The 21,758-nt window shown below is 45.6% G+C and overlaps 1 protein-coding gene across 1 annotated transcript in view; it reads left to right on the top strand.

The window, feature by feature from the left end:
• The window catches only part of HECTD4 (HECT domain E3 ubiquitin protein ligase 4), a 2,691,195-nt gene that overhangs the window by 568,926 nt on the left and 2,100,511 nt on the right, over nt 1–21,758 (top strand). Inside the window, exon 21 of the mRNA XM_086943079.1 lies at nt 4,544–4,742. Within this exon, the coding sequence (XP_086799205.1) occupies nt 4,544–4,742 (199 nt within the window). The remainder of the gene's footprint in view (nt 1–4,543; nt 4,743–21,758) is intronic.

The raw sequence follows: 21,758 nt of genomic DNA, 5'->3' as shown, positions 1-21,758 counted from the left end.
TTGCAATCCCGCCCTTATGTTATTTAATATGGTAGTTAATATATGTTTAGTTTGTCATGGTTTTTTAGCCAGATAACATACCCACAATACTCTAATAAAAACACATTCCTAAACTCACCTGTCATGGATACCTATACCTGTAGCACATCAGCCCCCACGCTCCAACTGCCACCAGAGACTAATTATCACCACTATGACCGTTCTTAAGGTATACACATGAGAAACATGAAATGTCCGAGGGATCGACACACCTTCCCGGAGACAGGTTACTCTGCACAAGTGAGATAGCAATGGTGGTGAGCAACACTGGTGGAGAAGTGTGGCTCACTGGTTAGAGGAGGCAGACCTGGAAGCAGAAGTCAGCCCGGGACCAGGGTTCAATTCCCGGCTCGGCGGGGTCTTGAGTCCTAAAATGTCCTTGGACTCGACAATTCTCGCTCCGGTGCCTACTCGATTCACGGGTTCACACTCTGCGACTCTGGGCAATAGCTTCCTTAATCTCCACAATGGCTCCTCGCGGCGGGATGCCTGGCTTTCACCTTGCGGATACCCTGCCGGGGTTATCTCACAGGGGAATACCAGGACGGGTTCCCTAAGCAAGCGCTTAGAAACCGCTTGGTAATTTGCGCTATATAAATTCCTGTACATTTACATTTACATTACATTTGATTACATGGGGAGGACTCTCAGATCATAATCCACAATATTTACAAATGTTGTGGGAAACAGCCCCTGCTGCCATTCCTAGATGGCGCCTGCAAACCGAGACACTGGAAGATCAACCATTTTGTGAAGCCCTCAATGCAGCATCACTAATTACTTTAGCGAAATACAGGTACAGCATCTTCACGCCTTAAAGAATGGGATGCTTTTAAAGTGGTAATAAGAGGCCACTGTTTAAACATGGAAATAGAATTGCGGTAATTCAAAGAAACCGGCATTAGGAAGGTGGAGGATGGGCTGCTTCAACTGGATGCTGGGGTGGTGTGAGACACACTACTGAGACCACGGCTAAATGCGAAAAGAACAGAACATTACTGGAGAGTCTGAGATGCCTAAACTGTAAGTCGCACTCAGCACGCACAGTGCTGCGGACCGAGCAGGTCGCCTACTGCCATGGCTCATCCGACAAGATGATGTCCTGACGCACCCCTGAGCAGAGATTAGAGTTGGGCACACTGGTTACTCCTGAATAAATCCTGGCAGTTATTCACACTCCAGCTACAGCAAAGTTCCACGGCCCAAATGGCCTGCTGCCTGAATTTTACAAGGCATATGCTGTGTTGTTCGTACCACAGCTAAAATCGGTGTACGAAGCCACATTATCGGCGTCTATGCTCACGACATCCCAAGGCGAGGCACTGCTAATCTCTCTTGCCAAACCTGACAGGGATACTTCGCAGCTCGGATCGTATAGACTACTAGCACTTCCTAGCATTGATTATAAAATTTTAGCCAGCATCCTATCAGCCAGGCTGGCCCCTCTGGTATTGTCATTGGTGCATCTGGATCCAAATGCATTTGTACCAGCGTGCAACACCTCCCTTAACATCCGGAGATTCTTCTGTCTCCATGAATGTGCAACACAGCCAGGAACAAATCCAGGATGCCTGGTCCTAGACCTAGAAAAGGCCTACTTTTTCTGGGTTCTCTGTCCATTTGGCTTTGGAGAATCCTTCCTGAGCCTTGTGAGGCTGCTTTATACACAACCCCTTATCCGGATCCACACAGGAAGACAAATATCAGGAAGCTTGCCAATAGGTAGAGGTACCAGGCAGGGATGCCCCTTTTCCCCATTGCTGTTCTCGTTGGCTATGGAGCCGCTTGCAGCACACTTTCGTAGAAGGAGCAATGACTTTGGAATCTGTCTGGGTGATGGAACGCATATAGTGTCCTTATATGCAGATGACCTATTACTGTACGTGAGAGATGTTGACTGGGTCCTGGACACCGTGGCGGAGATTTTGCATCTCTTTGCTGGGCTTTCGGGGTTGGTGGTGAATTGGAGTAAGTCATGCCTCTGCCCATTTAAACAAAATGAGCAGGAGCCATGACTCCTGGTTAATGGGGTACCCATTAAGTGGCAGCCGTCATCCTTTAGATATCTGGGCACTCACGTATATCACACTCCAAACAATATACTAGATGGCAGTTTTGCCAGGGCCATATCATCTGTCTAGGCCCAAATAAAATTCTGGAAAACACTGCCACTAAATGCCATGGGAAGAATAGCGTTCTCAAAAATGGTGATGTTGCCTAAGTTTTTATACTATTTTACAAATTTGCCGGTATACGTCCCAGCTAAAATGTTTCGCGAATTGGAACAAATGCTCAAAGACTTTATCTGGAACAAAGGACGCCACAGAGTAACTCGGGGGGAAAATAAATGCACAAATGGAGAAGGGAGGACTGGCGGTCCCGAATATGGAACTATATTACTTAGCTGCACAATTACAACAGGTGAAAAAATGGCTGGTGGGACTGCAGTTGAAAAACGCGTCCACTTTGCAACCACTATGGTCGCTGACCAGGATCAACCACCTATTTCACCCCATAAACAAAGCCCTCAAGCCACAACCGAATTAACTAGCCCTGGCTTACCGCTGCTACAGGCGTAACCTGTATCTCACCTGAGGAGCGACCCCTTACGCACCCACATTGCCCCTTCTTGGTACCCCGAGGTGCGGGCAGTCACAGCAGGAGGGGAGCTAGAACTCTGGCATGGTCCGGGGGTGCAAACGCTGGGTGACCTATATGAAGACGGAACCCTGTTACCATTTGATGCACTAGCACAAGCCACAATTATTCCACCGGTACAATTTCTAGTGTAGTATGTGCGCTGACAAGGACATGTGGAGATCTGAAAACTGGACCCCAACACCACTTAGTAATACAATACGTACATGTTATGGGAACAGGCAGTCTTATTGTACTTTGGCTAACAGAGGCACTATTGACACACATTGAGGCCCCTAGAGGCATTGCATACTAATTGGGAAGCGGACATAGGTAGGCCCTGTGAAGAGAAGGAATGGGAAATGATAATAGCAAGCGCCGTGCAAATTTCGCGGAATGCAAAATCCTGTATAATACATGTATAATAATAATAATAGTACATCATTCATAGAGCCTAGTTATCCACAGACAAAATAAATAGATACTTTCAACTAACAACCGTAGCATGCTCCAGCTGTGATCAGAATGGAGCTTATCTACTTCACAGGTTGTGAGTCTGCCCAGGTATTGGAGGGAATTTGAGTGCACCGACCGCCCATGGATTCAAACATTCGAGGAGTGCATACTGGGTGTGTTCCCCAGACTTAAAAAAACAGTCACATCCAGATTTATAGACCTAGGACTTATAATAGCTAAAAGACTGGTCACTTGTAGAAGGAAGGATACAAACCCTCGTTCACTAGAGTCTTGGAGGAGGTCGCTCCTGGTGTGGGCCCAGGCTTAAAACTTAGCGTAACACAAAGAAAATATAGCTGGGCTACTAAAATATCCCATTGCGCAACACTGGGACACTATAATGGTGTTGTTACAACACACTGGGCTAGCAGAAGATGGGGTACAGTCATTGTATGGGTAGTGAGGTGGGGATACAGGGTGGTTGCTCCCAAGCTATGTCAAAGTAGGAATGAAGTCGGAGGCTGAAACAAACTTACAGTGTGAATAAATGGCAAACCGGCAGCAGTAAAAGTTAACACAGCCTGTTAACTTGGCGGTATTGAGACAGGTGCTAAACCATGTGGGGAAAATGTGCAATGGCAATAAAGTTGTATAATTGTTTTGTTTAGTTGAATACATTAGTAATCTCAGCATTGCTTTGAAATAATCTAAGCAAAGTAAACACATTGATTCATCGGGTATTCGTATGGAACAGTTGCAGGACAAACTGTATTGATAGACTCTAGATATATGTCACATGTTACCCACCTGTTTTTCTAAACCACAAAGTAATATGTAAGAACTGTGCATAACAAAGTAATGTGTACAAGAATTGCCAATTGTTGGAACTGACAAAAACTAATGCATCCTTTGTATACTGTACTTCGTAAGAAAATTATAAAATGCAAATAAAGAGATTTTAAAATAAAAATGACTTGTGTAGCCTGATTAGGTCGAAAAAAAACAGGCAATGGTAGGTGTTGGTCTATTAGCTTTCTTGCAGTACTTTTCAGCACCCTTAGAGAAACATATGCCATTCCCTTTCCTAGCAGTAGGGCCATATATGATGCTTCTAGGGAGTATCTTCTGGCGCTCTATGTGACTGCCTAATGTAGTATCAACCATGCTGCACTGCACCACATAGAACTAGAAAGCTGGTAATATTATAATTATTAATGCTTAATAATGGTGTCTAACATGTTTGGATATAAGACATTCAAGTGAGTTTTTTTGCTCTGAGATCTGTAAGCCTTAAGACTGATTATGAGTGAATGAAAGTGATGTGCTGAAGTGTTGAAGTTCAGTGTTGGTGTTTTAGAAATCTTGAAAATGTGTACAGCTTTATCCATAGATATTCTTTAACTATTTTCAGAATGCTAGAAGAGAAGGAAGAGCCAGGATTTCTGACTGGTCTAAAGATCCCTGCTCCATGGGCGGCTGGAAAGACGGTGGAAACAGTACATCCTGTCCGCGACAATTATAAATTTAAAGAAACTGTACATATTCCAGGAGCCCGCTGTCTTTATCTCAGGTTTGACAACAGATGTTCTTCACAGTACGACTATGATAAGGTAAACAAATCCTACATTAATAGATGTTTTGAATGTGCTAAAATAAGGTGTTCTTATATATTAATTGCCTCCTTGCATCAACTTGAATGTCCACTAGAACGTCTTATATGCCACTGCACATACAGAAGAGGCAGTTGCAAGATGATCGGTTTGTCAGAGCCAATATATAACAAATTTAAATAGAACATGTAGCATCGATCTTATATTTGTTTGCTTACTGTACATGTTTTTTTAAAGCTCTGCCATTTTAACGATTACTAAATAATAAATCCTGCATTTTCCCCACAGCGATTGTCGAACCTGCTGCAGATGCATTTTTCATGTTAATATAGTTGCCCATTTCTGATGTTAGTCACCTTCAGAAATCTCAATACTTGTGTATTTGTTTGGCCTTCATGTTTTCAGTTCCTCTCAAAATTACCTAGGCCACCCTATTTCTTTCTTTAGAGGTAATTCTTTCTTGCTCCCAGTTGTTGGTGTATGTTTTTTCTGTATTGATTTTTGATTTTCTGAAATTGTTTTTTAGCATCTTGTACAATATTTTCAGATATTTTCTGCTTAATAAGTGTCTGTGACATTTGTTCACTTAAGAATAGGTATGGGAAGAACCTTTTCGTATAAGGCACTTCAGTAGTTCTCCTTTGTTAAAAGAAATCTGTCAACTGTATCTTTAATTTGGAGGATAAAACATTTTACCTCCAAACATCCTGTTATCTATTTTGCATATTTGTCATGTTGTACACTCTTTCGCATTTTGACCTGTTTTTTTAAGCAGTGGTAAACTCTAGCTGTTAGCAGCTGTTGAGTTTCTTGAGGTGGGCCTTTGATTATCACATGTGACTTCATGCATTCTTGACTACGCCTGCCCACATCTTTTTCTCTTATAATTTGTTTCAGTTTTGTATGCCAAAGTTTATGTGTGTGTGTGTGTGTTTGGTTCACATTTTTTGTGAACTAGCGATGTCGTTTGTGGAGGTACCGCCTCAGAGTTAGACTCTAAAGTTTATTAAAAATTAAAGTAATCCCCACCCAGTTTTGGTTTGTGAATCGATGCAACTCTCATCAACTTAGATGGCAAAATAAAATCGGTAGAAATCCATAATGATGCTCACTGTGTATGTTGCAATCTTTTTTAGTTCTATGTAAGTTATTTTTTTTAATGCTCGTCATTGTACAACACATTGCAGAACTAAAAAGATACATAACGTACACTATGTATCTTGCAAATGATCATTAAGCTCAGGCAGCTGTCTCCGAATGTGCCGACTTAATGCCTAGTTTAAGTGCAGTCCACCAGCAGCTATCCTTCGCCATTTTCTCTGGGTCACTTCATCCACTTTCATTGTTAGTGAGTTCATATCCCTACTGCATCATTTTGTTCTATAGGGGCCCCAAATGTTTCTTGGACGTTCCTTTAGATTTGGTAGCTCACAATATTCTTCCCCATTCTTTCATTACAATAAGTCATGTCTCGCAACTGTGCCTCTGATTTGGGTGATTTAGGTGCCATCCAGCACATCGCCACTTGCCTCTTGGCCAACAACAGGGCTATCGACAATAGCGCACCTCATCCGGAATTGCTTCTGTACTGCCTAATAGTGCCATCACTGTGGTCCGTGCAATGTTCATCTCTTCCATTTTAGTCACTAAAGCAAATACTTCTGACCAATACACAAACATTTTAGGGCAGTCCCAGGCAAGATATAAAAAAGCAACATTAATTGCTTTGCACTTCTTAAATTTCTCTATACCATTCAGTGTAAATTTAACAATATGTATGGCATGTAATACAGACGATGTTGCATCTTGAAGTGTTTGAGTTTGTCTATAAATAAATATCATATCTTTTACCTGAGCACAACTATATTTTTGGCTTTTATCAAGCATGAAAGAGATAGTTCCTCCTCATTCAACTCTCTGTATCAATTTGGCTACTACGTCTAGCTCAGCTGGTGGGTGCGAATAATCCGGTAGCACCAGTTGCACTTCCTGCCCTATGCGATGGTAAAAAAAAAGTGGCCACTGCCAATTCTCTTCCCCACTTAAATGCCAGTGGGCTAATAAAATTATAAAAATCCCCTCTGGGAACCGATCTCCCATCATCTTTATGTTCATCTTAAACAGTATATCAATTGGAGTCTGTAACAACAGGGAAAGTAATAGATTACATGTTATACTTAACAAAAGGGAGTATGGCACCGTCACCCCCACATATTGCACAATCTCCAACCATGCACCTCTTGTGCATTCTATTAAATCCAGTTAGTTTCACAGGCAACCCTGGTGACCCCGAGGGGACCATTCAGTCAAGGGAAGCCAGGCTATTAGTCTACACCTAGCCCTCCAGAACATGGCCCGCCCGAGGTATCGCAGGAGGGAAAAACCCAGGACCAGCAACGGGAAGCTGAATCCAGGGGTAAAGCAAGCAAGAGAAATAGTGTACTGTAAGTCAAAAAGGCCTTGTTTATCAACCTCTCCCACGCTAGTGGGCGAAGATTGAGGACAGGGACAAACTCAAAACTTATTGGGTGTTTTATGTAAAAAGGTACTAAAACTTTTGGCCGATAAGCTCGATCCCAATCTGGCTCGTTTGGGGAGGATTGAGAGCAAAGCACAGCCGGTGGAAATAATCCCAGCTGAGGTTGCACCTGTGGGGCCTGTACTTCTGTGTCCACTCCCCCATCCCGAGCTTGGAAATACCCCACAGAAGTATGTGCTGCAGCAATTCATGGGGGAATGCCTAATTTTCAGGATACTTCCCAGATAAATGTAGTAGAGAGAGTGGATGCAAGAGGTGTTGGGTCTCCTGAAAGAGCTCCCTTTTCCATGGAAAACCTTTCCCCAGCTGCCTCCAGAATGCACTCAATTTTGTGGTGGTTCTGAAGAAGGTTCCTGCCCTTAGTGAAAGAGAATCACTCAACGCTTAAAAATACAGTTACCCACTAGCTATGGAAAAGCACATGGGTGGTCATTAGATTTTGCAAATGAAATTCTAATGGTCTGAAGAACACCTATGGGTTGGTCCTGGTAAAAAGGAAGTGAGCTTGGATTGCGTAATTGTTTTAAATCTCCCAATACAGTCAACTCCCTATTTAGGATTTTCTATATTCGGACCTTAACTCTCTATTCATGTATTACCACAAGGTTATTTTTATAGGCCACAGATGCTGCCTCTACGATCTAAAAATGGTTTTTGACAGTCAGTCGTGATCCTATTATACAATGTTGAGTTTAGAAACTCCTTCGATGCTCTTGCTTCACTACAAGACTTGTATTAACTCTTTACTTACGGGAGCCAACCAGCATAGATCCATGTTAGTTTGGCAGCAACAGGGTGCTGGCTTCAAAGGAGGGCTCCTTTACTGCCTCCTTGGCTCCAGAGTCCAGCTCAGTGGGGGAAAGGGCTGGTCAGAGAGGATTGAGACTCATGTAATGGAATATAGCTGGGTTTACTCCAAACCTTCAAATCCAGATTGGCTCTCAGAAGTTAATAAAGCAGATATTGTATTTTTGCTAAAAACCTGGGCTACAGAGAACTTCAGTGTTAATGGGTACCTTATCTTGTGCAGCGCTGTGATTGCCTCTCATGCAGGTCGGCAAAAGGAAGACCAGCTACTCTATGCTCAGTTAAACTAACCAGCCTATCCACCAAAGCAATTCCATGTACTCCTAATTATCAGCTGTTGTTATTACAGATCCCGTATAGTTTCAATGTGATCTTGGTTAATATGTATTTTTTTACTCTCATCTGATCATCTTAATTGAACAGCTTGGGAGGGATGTAGCGAGCTTTCAAGACGGCTATAATAAGGAGACCTTGTTAGTTTGGACTGGGGGTTTCAACACGAGGTTGTGTGGGAACAGGGATACCTCTACCTGCGGTATAGAAACCACTAATGGGGAGGAGCTTGTACACTTTCAGCACACCCACTTTGGAGAGGCTCTGAATAGATTGATGATTACCAGATCTTTGTTGTTTTCTGAAGACTACAAGGCACTGGGATCCCCTTTACCACTACTTAGAATAATACTCGGATGAGCAGTAAGATTGTTTGTATTATGATTTTCTGTGATCAAGCTAATTTTATATTAGACTTCAATGTGTCTGTCTCCTGTATTACTGATCACAGTCCCCTATGTATAGTACTGGACTTTCATGTATTAGGGGCATTAAGAAAGCACAAGAGTTTGGCCCCCTTTTACTCATGCTAAAAGGGGTGTGAGGGTACATTGAGAAAGTGTGGATAGGGAGGCTTTCTTGCAAAAGCTAGTGATGGAGAATAGGAACACTTTATCGGTACTCGCCCTGGAGGAGGAGCCACCCACAATTATCTCTAATGCTTATGCATATCTAAAGATAAGGGGCTGAGGATGAATAAGGTACTTAAACAGTCACCTATTGGCTGGTTTATTCATGCCTGCATTTCGGCCCACAGGAGACTAAAATGAGTCCTCTCCTCCAAACCACACGCTAAATGTGATGTGCTGAGTGCTAGGAGAAGCTACAAATCACCCTGGAGGCTCAGAGGTCAGAGTTAAGAGCAGAAGCGTGGGGGGACTTGGAAAGAGCTTCTAACACAAAGAATTCTGCACTATGCTGGCAGGTCGTTAATAGGCCATCTTTCTAAGGGTATGAAAAGCCCTCAGTGGACACGGTTATTTAAGTTCAGGTTTGGGTGGACCTCTGTAACTGTATTTTTCGTTCCCGCTCCTCGGAGCCTACTTTAGAGCATGAAGCCTTTTGTAACCTGGTGGTGTTCTCTAATCTCAGTGATTCCATCATGGTAAAGAACGTAATAGTAACCCTCAATCAGATCCCCTCAGGGAAAGACACAGGTCCAGATGGAGTCCATTTAGACTTTTTTTTATTTTTATTTTTTTAAATATTTTTTTTTATTGGAAAAAACAAGCAAGGGGACAACAAAATACATGAAGTGTATAGACTGCGCAAGGGTGGAACATCATTGCAATAGACAATAGAATGATCAACACATTGACGAGGGAGGAGAAGAGGAGGCATCATAGACCTTAAAGCAATAAAGAACTAATGCGGGGTCAGGGGGAAAGCGGGACATCAAGGACAGCTGTCACTAGTGGTACACATATGTCTCCTCTATACCGGTTCCAAGGACCCCAAACTTTATGCTACTTCTGGGGATGACACCGAGCCAGATATACAGTTTTTTCCCTGAACATGCACCAATCCATGTTTTCCATCCACACCTCAAGAGTAGGGGGCCTCTGGGACCCCCACAGCTGTGCAATATTACGTTTAGCGATCATGGCCCCTAGGGTCACCCATTGAGTTTGAGCCACATTATGGTCAGGGGGCTCCCAAACATTCAACAGGCAGCGCCTGGCTTCTGGCAAGAGAGCCACACCTGTGACCTCCTAAATCACCTCCTGGACCTTCCTCCAATAAACAGCGACTTCCCTACACTCCCAGATGATGTGGAGAAACGTACCCAACTGTCCGCAACCCCGTTGGCACAGACCCTCTTCAGAAAAACCCATTCGGACCAGACGGGGACCCGTGACATATACCCTGTGCAATATTTTGAGTTGAACTAATCTGAGTCGTGCCGGAATCGCGACCTCCTTGGGAGAGGAGATCGCCGACTGCCTGTCCTCATCATCGAGCTCAAGGCCGTCCCGGGTCCACTGGTCTCGCAATTTCGACAGAGGGTCTGCCCTATGGTTTATCAATTTTTTATAGACCAGGGAGATGGTACTGTCCGGCATATGACCATCCAACACTCGGTCCTCCAGTGGGGTAGATTCCGGTATCTCCTCCCCTTCCGGGAAGACTGAAATCAATGCATGACGAACCTGAGCATAACGGAAATACTCAGCCCCTCCCAATTAAAACTCAGTCTGTAGGACCGCAAACGACTTCACTTGTCCCTTAGCCCAGAGGTCTCCCACCTTGTTGATGCCAATAAGATCCCACTTGTCGAACCCCTTAGTGTTCCACAATTTACCAAACCTATCAGATCCGAAAAGCGGGGTCGCCAAGTTCAAACGATCTTTCCATCCTAACACAGTAGTGGCAACCTGCCAGACCCGTACGGCAGTCCTCGTCGGCCCCAACAAAGACCTCACCACCGATTTAGAATACAGCGCCCTATAATAGTTGCCCCCGGGAAGTAACCACCTATCCATGGCAAAACCAGGGTTTAACCCGGGCCATACATACCATGGTTGATGGCCCCTAATTGCGATGCCCAATAGTACCTTTTAATGTCGGGAAGAGCAATACCCCCGTCGTACCACGGGAGCGTCAATTTGGAAAACGCAATACGAGGTCTGCCATCCCTCAACAATTTCCTCTGTAGACCCTCAACTATCCGAAAATAACTAGCAGTAACTATGTCAAGCGTGTTCTGAAGGGCGTACAAAAAACGAGGAAGAGACATCATCTTAAAAGGGCCGCTCGCCCAAGCAACGAAAGCGGAAGCTTCCCCCAGCCCGCAACATCTCGTTTCAACCGATTCAAGGGAGGGAGAAGGTTTTTTTCATACCGAACCAGGGGGTCCTTAGAAACATAAATACCAAGATATTTAAACCCCTCTTGCGCTATCTGGATGGGACAGATCCGCGGCAAAACCGGAGTATCACCACAGAGGACGTAAAGATAGGATTTTGCCCAGTTGATAATCAGGCCCGAATTTCTACCGAAGGAAGTCAAAACATCACACAACACTATCAGAGACTTCCTAGGGAAAGTCAAGTAAAGCAGGATGTCGTCCGCATATAGGGAGATTCGATCCTCGTACTCTGGAGACCAGTGAATACCCTTCATGGAGGGCTCCCAACGGATCCACGCAGCGAGGGGCTCCAGGGCCAATGCGAACAAAAGGGGAGAAAGCGGGCAACCCTGGGGGGTACCCCGCCCGAGACAAAACGGAGCCGAAACGCGACCGTTAACAACAATCTGAGCGAGGGGTCCGCATAAAGAAGCCGCACCCAACCAATAAAATCCGACCCAAAACCAAATTTAGTCAACACCGCCCACAAATACGGCGATTCCACAGTATCGAACGGCATAGTGGCGTCCAAATACGCCAAAATTGCCGGCTCACGCAACGTCGCGGCCCTCGCGAGAACCCCGTGCAGGCGCCGAAGGTTCAACGCTGTGTTTCTATGCGGAATAAAACCAGACTGATCCGGATGAATTAGGGCATTCATGATTTTGATCAATCTATTAGCCAGTAGCTTGGCAAGAATTTTAGGTTCGGTATTTAACAGTGAAATCGGTCTGTATGAGGAATACTTATTCCTCGGTTTCCCTTCCTTGTGTATTACAACTATCGTTGCTAACCTCTGGTCGTGGGGGAGAAAACCACGGTCCCGGGACTCTAGGAACATGTCCCTCAAATATGGAGCAATCTTGTCAGGCCGGAGCTTGTACAACTCTATCTGCAGACCATTGGGACCCATTGATTTACCGAAACGTAGGGAACGCATAGCTAACGCTACCTCGTCTGCAGTGATTGTACAATCCATAAGTTCCCTGTCTGCCTCAGAGAGACTCGGAAGGGCAATATCTCGTAGTAATAAGCAAGAGTCCTCCTCCGGTCTATCCGACACGGAAGAGTACACAGTATGAAAATGATCGGCAAAACACGCCACTATCTCTTGTGGGTCGGTCATCATGGCCCCACTCTCCGTCTCAGTCTCCGGTACCACACAACTTGCTCTATCTTTTCTATCCAACCATGCTATCAATTTGCCCGACTTGTCCCCAACATCATAGAGACGCCCCTGTTGTTCCCGACTAAGGGCCTTCGCAGCCTCTGTCACCAAAGTCCTATATTCCAGCTGCTTCAATTGCAGAACATGCAATCTAGAACGGGTCACCTCCTGGCCTAGCGCTAGTTCCAAGTCCGCTATCTCAGTCTCTATCTTTACCACATCTTCCTCTTTCTGCTTCTTAACTCTAGCAATCAATGATAGAGCTTGACCCCTAATGACGGTCTTAAACGCTTCCCACAATGAGACCGCGGAGGAAACCGAACCTTCATTCTCCCGGAAATAGTGATCCAAAGCCTTTACAAGCTCACTGCGGATCTTGGGATTGCGAAGATACCAAGGGTTAATCGGGGCTACCCGTCCCTCGGCACCCGATGCTAATTCCAACCGAAGCCACAGCGGGGAGTGATCGGAAATACCCCGGGCCATATGCCCGACCTCCATAACACAAGACGCCTGTGCAGCCGGCACCAACACATAATCAATCCTAGAGAGGCTACCATGGGCGCCCGAGTGAATCGTATACTGCCGCTGAGTAGAGTGAAGCAATCTCCAGCAGTCCACCAGGCCCAGAGTGTCCATGAAGTCAGGCAGCCAACCATGCGCCCCCCCCTTAGGTCCCTAGGGGGGTGTCTATCAAGCATACCGGAAACCACAGCGTTAAAATCTCCACCTAGTATCAAAGATCCCCCGGGGAGATCGAGCAAAACCTGTCCCAAATCAGCAAAGGTAGTAGATTGTAGGCCTGGAGGAACATAAACAGAGACCAGGGAAAGCGTGCGGTCCTCCCACCATCCCGAAACAGCTGCATAGCGTCCCCTATCGTCAAGGACCGTGGAGTCCACCTCAAGCGGGAGAGCGTTCTTAATAAGGATTCCAACCCCCCGGGAACCAGAAGAGAACCCAGTGTGGGTAACTACACAATACCCCTTCCTGTTCATGGCATGACATGTATTCCCTACCAAGTGGGTCTCCTGAAGTAGAACAACATCAGGGGAGTGACGTTTCAGAAGCTGCAGTACCACCCCACGCTTAATCTTATCCCCCAGCCCGTTAACATTCCAACTCCTCAACCTCAAACGCCTACCCCCATCATGAAAGAGAAAGAAGATCCAACCCCGAGCAGAGTCCAGCACATCAATGAAAATGTCCAGCAGTATAGCGCCTTGCAAAAACAGTAACCTGAAAACCAACACCCCTCCAACACCCTCCCCAAAACAGCCTGTTGCAACACCCCCCACCTTGCAATCCTGATTACGACTAAAGAGCCACCCCAACTCGCAGTGTGCACATCTAAACTAAACTACAAGAAGTAAAGCTGAGGAGGAGAAAGACCCGCCGATAGTCCCTCAACCCCCCGTTCGAACAACAATCAGATGTACATCGGAATTGGATCCATCACAGTATCTATACCCCCAGTGTCTCCAGAAACCAGGCAAATGGCACTCATTCCTGCCTCTCAAGTCCTCCCTATGCTTCACTAGACTGACTCTCTGGTTCCTGTTGGGCCGGCAGAGTGTCCAACCAATCGGCTACCACCTCGGGCTTATCAAAAAAGTGGACCCGTTCGTTATACTCCATCCTCAACTTGGCCGGGAAAAGCATGGCGTATTTGAGTCTCATATCTCGGAGTCTCCTTTTCACCCCCAAAAAACGTAGTCTCTGTTTCTGGACCGTCTGCGTGAAGTCCGGGTAGAAACTGATAGAAGAGTTCTCAAACTTCAAGGGTCCACCCGCCCGCGAAGCCTGTAGGATAGCATCTCTATCCCAAAAGTTGAAAATCCGCGCTATCATAGGCCGCGGTGGGGCTCCCACTTTCGGTCTGCCACACTGGATCCTATGGACCCGTTCCACCGTAAAAAACTTGCTCAGTCCCTTGGGGGCTAGATGTTTGACGATAAGGTCCTCAACAAAAAGGTCAGCCGCTTGATCTATCGCCTTTTCCGGAACACCAATTATGCGGACATTATTCCACCGATCCCTCCCTTCAAAGTCCTCCAGGCGACGGATAGCAATATCATTGGAGGACTTCAGGTTATGGACCTGGGTCTGCAGGTCCACGACGTCAGCGGTTAAGCTCGATGTTTTTATATCCAACGATTTGACCCTTTCATTGGTTTTTGTAAGGTCCGTACGGATCAAATTCACATCGTTCGCACTGTATCCAGTTTATGAGCAAGGGTCTCCATTTGCTTTCCGAGGGAAGACTTGATACCATTGATGGCGGCCATCACATCTTGTAAAGTTGGTTCGGTTGCCGGAGTCGATGAACCCCTCACCTCCTCCAGTGATCGACTAGGTCCACTGGGCGACCCCTCAACCTGAGCATAACGATTCATCACGTTGGTTTGGGTATAGCTACCCCGTCTGGTGGTTTTCAACTTCTGTTTGTCCCCCTCCGGTTTGTTCGCCATTTCGGAATAATCCCAGGTGTTATCCAAATCAAGAGCAGTGGGGGACACAAGCAGGCCAACCAGAGAGCAGTAGACAGAACCCAACTGCAAGGGATGTTGACCGAGATGTTAGAGCAGCAAGGAGTTAAGAAAACGTAAGTCCAAAATGGCCCTCAGGCGAAGGAACAAAAATGGTCAAAAAGACAGCTTATACTGTAGTCCAAGGGCAAAACTGCAAATATTGTTCAGCACGCCCAAGAACCAATCAGGATACAAGCTTCCGAAGCGAGTGAGGCGTCCCGAGGCCCGGGATCCAAACCAAGTGCCGAAAGCGAAAGTGGAACCGGACCGGTCGCCTCTGCTGCCTTAGGCCGTTGTTGTTCAATTACGCCCTGGGCACCATGCCAACTCGGGCGCCGGGGATCCAAGAGGCGAAGGCCGCAAACTTTCCAGCGCCACAACTCCGGTCTCCGGGGTCCGATCGGGAAATACATTTCAGTTTTCGGTTCTCCTGTGGTTCATCCGCACGAAGACGTCAACAGCGAACTGACAGGATACATTCGAGAGGTTACGTGGGTCTCGGGAGCCCTGTGCTCACACGGCCATCTTGGTTACGCGCGAAGCTCCTCCCCATTTAGACTTTTTTAAAGATGATACTGCACCTTGCGCTCCAATTTTAGCCAATAATTTTAAAGTATTTATTAAAGGGTTTCCCATTTTATCTTGGAAAGAAGCAGTGGTTTTCCCCATATTCACAAAAGGGGACAGACACCTTGTTGCTACCTCTCAACTTCCCTCTTAGATAGTTCTCTCAGAATTTTGTGTGATATTATTGCTAATATGCTTAAGGGTTGGCTGGAGGAAAATCCAGCTCTTTCTAAAACACAGTTTGAGTTTCGCCCCGGGGTGGGCACAGTGGAAAAGTGCCTGAACCTTCAGCTGGTCATAAGCAATTATGTCAAGGCAAGGAGAGGTTCCATACACCTAACATTTACGGACCTCTCCTCTGCCTTTGACTTGGTCAATAGGTCCAAGTTGTGGAGCATTATGACTACGATGGGTATAGATCAGGCTATATATTGGCTTGTTGCAGAGGATACATTGGATCTGTCTGATTAGGGTAAGCTATGGCTCTGAGGGAGAACTTTCCCTTGCTATTAAATCCTCACTAGGGGTTAGGCAGGGATGTGTGATGGCCCCCTTATGTTTTTCTACCTACAATAATGATTTAGAGTTGCACTTGAGTAAAGCAGGGAAGGATATGCCTATGGTGATCTAGGGCCCTCCCAGTTCTACTGCACCCGACAACGCAATCTTAATTTTGATCACCGCTGATTACAACGCCTTTTAGATGCTTTTTACGATTTTATGGGGGGGCTCGACATTAACACCGATCAAGTGTATTGGCCAGAACAGTTTACTTAGGAGGGTCTGAAATTTGTAAGGTGAAAACTTTTAACTATATAGATATCCCTATGGATCACAATTTGAGTTGGCACACTATTTTTAACAGCAACGCAATGCAATGCCAAAGAGTGTCTGAGTCTGTTTTTACCTTTGCCCGCGGACTAGGGCACAAGCCAGTGCATGAAATGATGAGCATATACAAAAGTAAGTGTTCCGCTGTAGCAACCTACAGTGTTGGAGTTTGGGGTACATGGGTGAGGGGCCCTGGCAGAGGATCGAGAACAAATTTCTACATAGGCTCTTGGCAGTCCCTTTATCAACTCCTTTATTTATGTGTCATTATGATGTTGGTTTGCCTCCAATGGATGACAGGATGAAACTGGACCCTCTTCTACTCTGGATTAGAGTTTCAGGTAAATTAGTACCTTCACTATCAAAAACTATTTTATAAGATTGTCTCTCCCAGGATTACGCCGAAGCGATCCCGCTGATCAGTTATATTAAGGAGGGTTTTAGGGAACTAGGTTTCCCTGAGCTATTTTTCAATCCGTCAAACATTAAGCGAGATGTAATGGACCTGGTGAAAGTGGCATTTGAAGAAAGGCGGGCACCATCAGCACCCACATTTGGACAAACTGGGTAGTAGCACTGATTACAATACGATTAAAACATCGCAGGGATATGAATTTTTAATTTGAATTGTAGATTTTATATGACCAGGTTTCGTTTTAACGCATTACATTTACAAGTGACCTTCCCCAGGGTGGTTGAATGGAAAAGTTTTATGGCAATTTACACCTGGGATAATACCACTAAACAAAGTACCATGCACTTTATTCTCTTCTGTCATTTATATTCCCTTCCTCTGAAGCATTTTCTGACCCCAATTCTGCGCAGATCTATGATATGATCTTACAAAGAGGCATTTATGTTTTTTGCAAAAACTGTGTAATTTGGAACTCAGTTTTGCATTAGTAAATTTTTTTTTGTTGCGCTCTGAAGATAAAAAAAATAAAATGTTGTTCTTTTCAAAATCTGACATGGATCTGGCCCTCCAGGACTGACTTTGGAGAACCCTGATGTACAACCTGGATCAGCACCTCGCTGACCTACATCATCAACACCCCTATCACGCGCCCCCCCTCCCCCCTCCGCCTCCCCCCCCCCCTCCACTTTCCCAGATGGATGGAAACTTGCGGTGATCAACACCCTCCTACAGCCAACCCAAATCAACTGAGCAACTTCTGACCCATCTTCTGTTCCCCTATCCAGACAAAGTGCGTGAGAATCCCATCAACATGTAACTCACAATCATTGTAGTTGATGGGATTTTTATTGCAATGTTTTTTAAAGATTTGTTCCAAATACTTTAATGATTCTTTGAATAGAGTAAAGAGCTTTTGATTGAACTCAAAACCCACCTTGAACTTCACCAGCTCCTAGACAACACCCAGTCAGGATTCAGAAAGAACCACAGCATCGTACCAACCCTCATCGTGACCACCAATGACACCTGGACCATCCTAGACTGAGGAGAAACAGCGGCCCTCATCCTGCTCGGCCTCTCCGCGGCTTTCAACACTGTTTGCCACAACACCCTCATCAGAAGATGCCATGAGATTGGCATATGAGGATCCATACTCAAGTGGACCTGTCCATATCACCCAGGAAGAACCCAAAGGATCATGCTGCCACTGTTCACATCAAAGACCAATAGCCTGATATGTGAAGTCCCAGAAAGATCGTCCCTCAGACCTACCCGTTTCAACATATACATGACCCCGCTCACCAAAATCATCCAGTCACAAGATATCACCGTCCTCTCCTAGATGAAACACAACTCATTCTCTCCCTGATGGACAAGACCACCACCACCACCAGAACTATCACCAACTGCATAACCATCGCAGTGGACTGAATATGAACGAACGGCCTGAAGCTCAACTCCAACAAGACTAAAGTATTGGCCTTCGGCAACAAGACCTCTCCATGGGACTATACTGGGTGTCTGTTGGAGCTAGGACCAACACTCACCAACAATGCAAGAAATCTATCTTCTTAGATGACAAGTTCAACATGACAGCACAAGGCAAAGCAGTGAGCACCTTCTTCTTCCAAATCCTTTGCATGCTGTGAGAGAACTTTGAATGGCTGCCACAGAACACCAGACAGACCGTCACACACACTGATTACCAGCAGGCTGGGCTACTATAACCTTCTCTGTGCTAGAATCTCTAACCAACTCTTACAGAGACTCCAAACCATCGAAAACACTGCTGCAAGACTCCTACTCTACCACCCACGCCGCAACCTCATCATACCACACCTTAAGAAACTTCACTGTCTCCCCATTCACGAGTGCGGCCAATTTTAACTTCTCACATACCCATACAGAGCTCTACACAACACAGAACCAGCATACATTAACCGGCGCATACACTTTTACCAGCCCACGAGACACATACTTTGCCTCACTTTTGCTCACACCACCCCGCATCTGCAAAAGCAAAGCAGGAGGTCGCTCTTTCTCCTGCATCACACCTAAAACAAGGAAGGACCTCCCTCAACATATCAGAGCCTATTCCTCACTTTTTGAGCTCAGCAAGAAGCTTAAGACGTGGCTCTTAAAATAACACTGTGAGGAGCGCACACACCTGCTCAAGTGCCTAGATACCATCATGGGTGATTAGTCCACTATACAAGTCTGCATACCATAACATTGATAAATTCAACAGTGGTGCTCAATACCAACCCTGCCAGCAGCCAACAAGATATTAGCTCCAGTGCTGGTAACTGCAAAAAACAACTCAAGACAATTGGGATGACGCCAAGAGGCGCAAGACAGAGATGGTACCATCTCAGATGGTACCAGAGTGGAGGAGTGTGGCTCACTGATTAGAGCGGCAGACCCTGATGCAGATGTCTGGCCCGGGACCAGGGTTCAATTCCCGATGCGGCAGGGTCATGAGCCTAAAAATGTCCACGGACTCGATAATTCTCACCTCGTTGCCTACTCTAATAATGGGGTCCCACGCTGCAACTCTGGGCAATAGCTTGCTTAATCTCCACTACGGCGGCCCACCTGCTGCGGGATGCCTGGCTTTCACCTTGGGGATGCCCAGTAGGGGTTATCTCACAGGGAAAAAGCCAGGACGGGTTCCCAAGGCAAGCGCCTTGATGCCTTCGGGTGATACGTGCGCTATATAAGTCGCAATACATTTACATTTACATTTACCAACAATGGCAAAGAAGTGAAGGCATGAATACTGCATGCAAAAGAAGTAAACCAAACATTTTGCCAAACAAGACACGGCATGGGTTAAAGCAGCAAGACATCCGCTCTTTTGTTTTTCCGGAAGAGAATGTCAATAAAAATATATCACCTGCTTGCAAATGGTCTTTAAAGAGCATCACTCTTTTAAATATTCTAATAATCCCTTAGGTAAGCTTACAAGCAGCAAGACCTTTGCGAGTATTATGGTCCTGCCTCATAAAGGGTCACTTGCTACGACATCCAGCTGTATGATTAATCTTAACTGAACACAGACTTGAGGGATGAATTGTTATCCCCTAAGACATTCCCAGAGATTTGCTGCGGTCCTCTTCTCATATAGTTTCATACATGGCCCTTTTTGGTAGGTGTACTCTACATTTGTCCTAAACATGCAAGCACCTGTATCCGTATCTGTGATCCCCTTCTCTAGGACAGCAAACCTAAGGCTCCGGATTCCTCCTCTCATTTTTCTGAGATTTACTCAGCAGTGGAAGCAGCCATTCCTAAATTGTCCGCGGATTCAAGTGGTTGGCATGACAGCAACCAGATGAGGGATCAAATGAAAGCAACAATGGACTGTTATAACTACTGTTCATTTCTGACAATCCCATACCCCTTTGCCCTTCCAACTTCAGAGGTCAGGGAGGCTTTGCTGGAGGACTAGGCTCACATCTGGACATCTCAGCCTCTTATTGACCAGGGGCCTAAAGCTGGATTCCAAGTGGCTTTTCACAGTTCTCATAGCTCTCTAGCGGAGGCTCTTCAAGTACACTCTGTAGGCTTTCCATTTACATGTTGATGGAGAACATTAATTTTCTGTCTCCCGAAGAAGGATGGGAACCACTCCAGCAACCTATCCAAAAAAGCACAGAAAAATGTATGTGGGCATCAAAACTGAAGATCGAGATTACTGTGAAGTACCTTTTCAGGAGTCAATGATGAAAGTGGACAACCTAAGCCTTCTAAAGTCTTGATTCATGTGAGTGAGAGGATTGATCTCTTTGTAAGAAAGGAAATGTCAAATTATTTTTCCTCTCTTACCCGTTTTAGGATACAGCATCATTAGGGGATACGTTCTCGGGGGTTTGGGAAAGGAGGAGAGAGTACCTGTTCATGTTCCTTCAATCTCTCTGTTGCACCGGCTGCTGCATTTTACTGTAGCTGCTGCGTCATCCTAGTGGCACAGAACTGGTCGTAATAGACGTGGCATTATGAACTGCTATGTATATCTGTATATCCTCTATACCAACTCCCAACCAACTGACTTTTGAGCAGGGTATTACAAATTACTGTGTTTATCTGGGCATCATTAGTGCCCTGAGCGATACAAAAGGGGATGATGGACGGAGCGTTTGAGCAAATCAAACACTCACCCCCAGTCAACTGGTCTGGGTTTAATCCATCACCATTCTTTAGGTCACTCAGACACCCCAGTTCAGACATGGCCACATGCAAATCAGCCTGACCCTGTGCCTCATGGGAACAGTCCATCCCGAACTGCCAAGCCATGTCTTCCCTGGACCGGAAACAAGCATCCTGGGACCGGTTTTGGATTCATCATTAGTACCCTCTCTTATGAATGAAATGAAATGGAAATTTATAAAGCGCAACTGTCACTCCTAACTGAGTTTCCTGGCGCTAGCTACAACCGGTCAGATAGATGACTGAAACCTAAATAAGCTTTTGGAAGTATTCCATGGATAACCCATAAATCCTTGTTTTTAACTGTTTTCTAAACTGGCTCTCTTGTTTAATGGCCCTCAGTTCATTGGGCATGCTATTCCAAGCTTTGGCTCCCAGAACAGTGGCTGTCTTTCCGCCTCTGGTAACTAGCTTAAATGTTGGGACGCAGAGCAAATTAGCCGTGGTTGACCTTAATGTTCTTGTCGTGATATATGGCTTAAATCTTGCTGAAAGATATCCCGGACCTAGCTTGTGGAAGGCTCTAAATGTTGTCAGGATCAGTTTGAACAGAATTCTCTTACAAACCGGTAACCAATGGAGGGTCTCTAATGCAGCTTTAGCCAAAGCTCTGCGTGGTAGACCCAGCACCAATCTGGCTGCTGCGTTCTGGACTACCTGTAGTCTCCTTAGGGTGGTTTTATTGATTCCCACAAGGAGACTATTACAGTAGTCCAATCTTGATGATATCCGGGCCACTGCCACTGTCTTTCTAGCTCCCAGGGGAAT

The sequence above is a fragment of the Lissotriton vulgaris genome, chromosome 11 (genome assembly GCF_964263255.1).
Source record: "Lissotriton vulgaris chromosome 11, aLisVul1.2, whole genome shotgun sequence".
Taxonomy (NCBI): domain Eukaryota; kingdom Metazoa; phylum Chordata; class Amphibia; order Caudata; family Salamandridae; genus Lissotriton; species Lissotriton vulgaris.
Note: the sequence above shows the minus strand (reverse complement) of the source record. Positions and strands in the feature narration are given on the sequence as shown.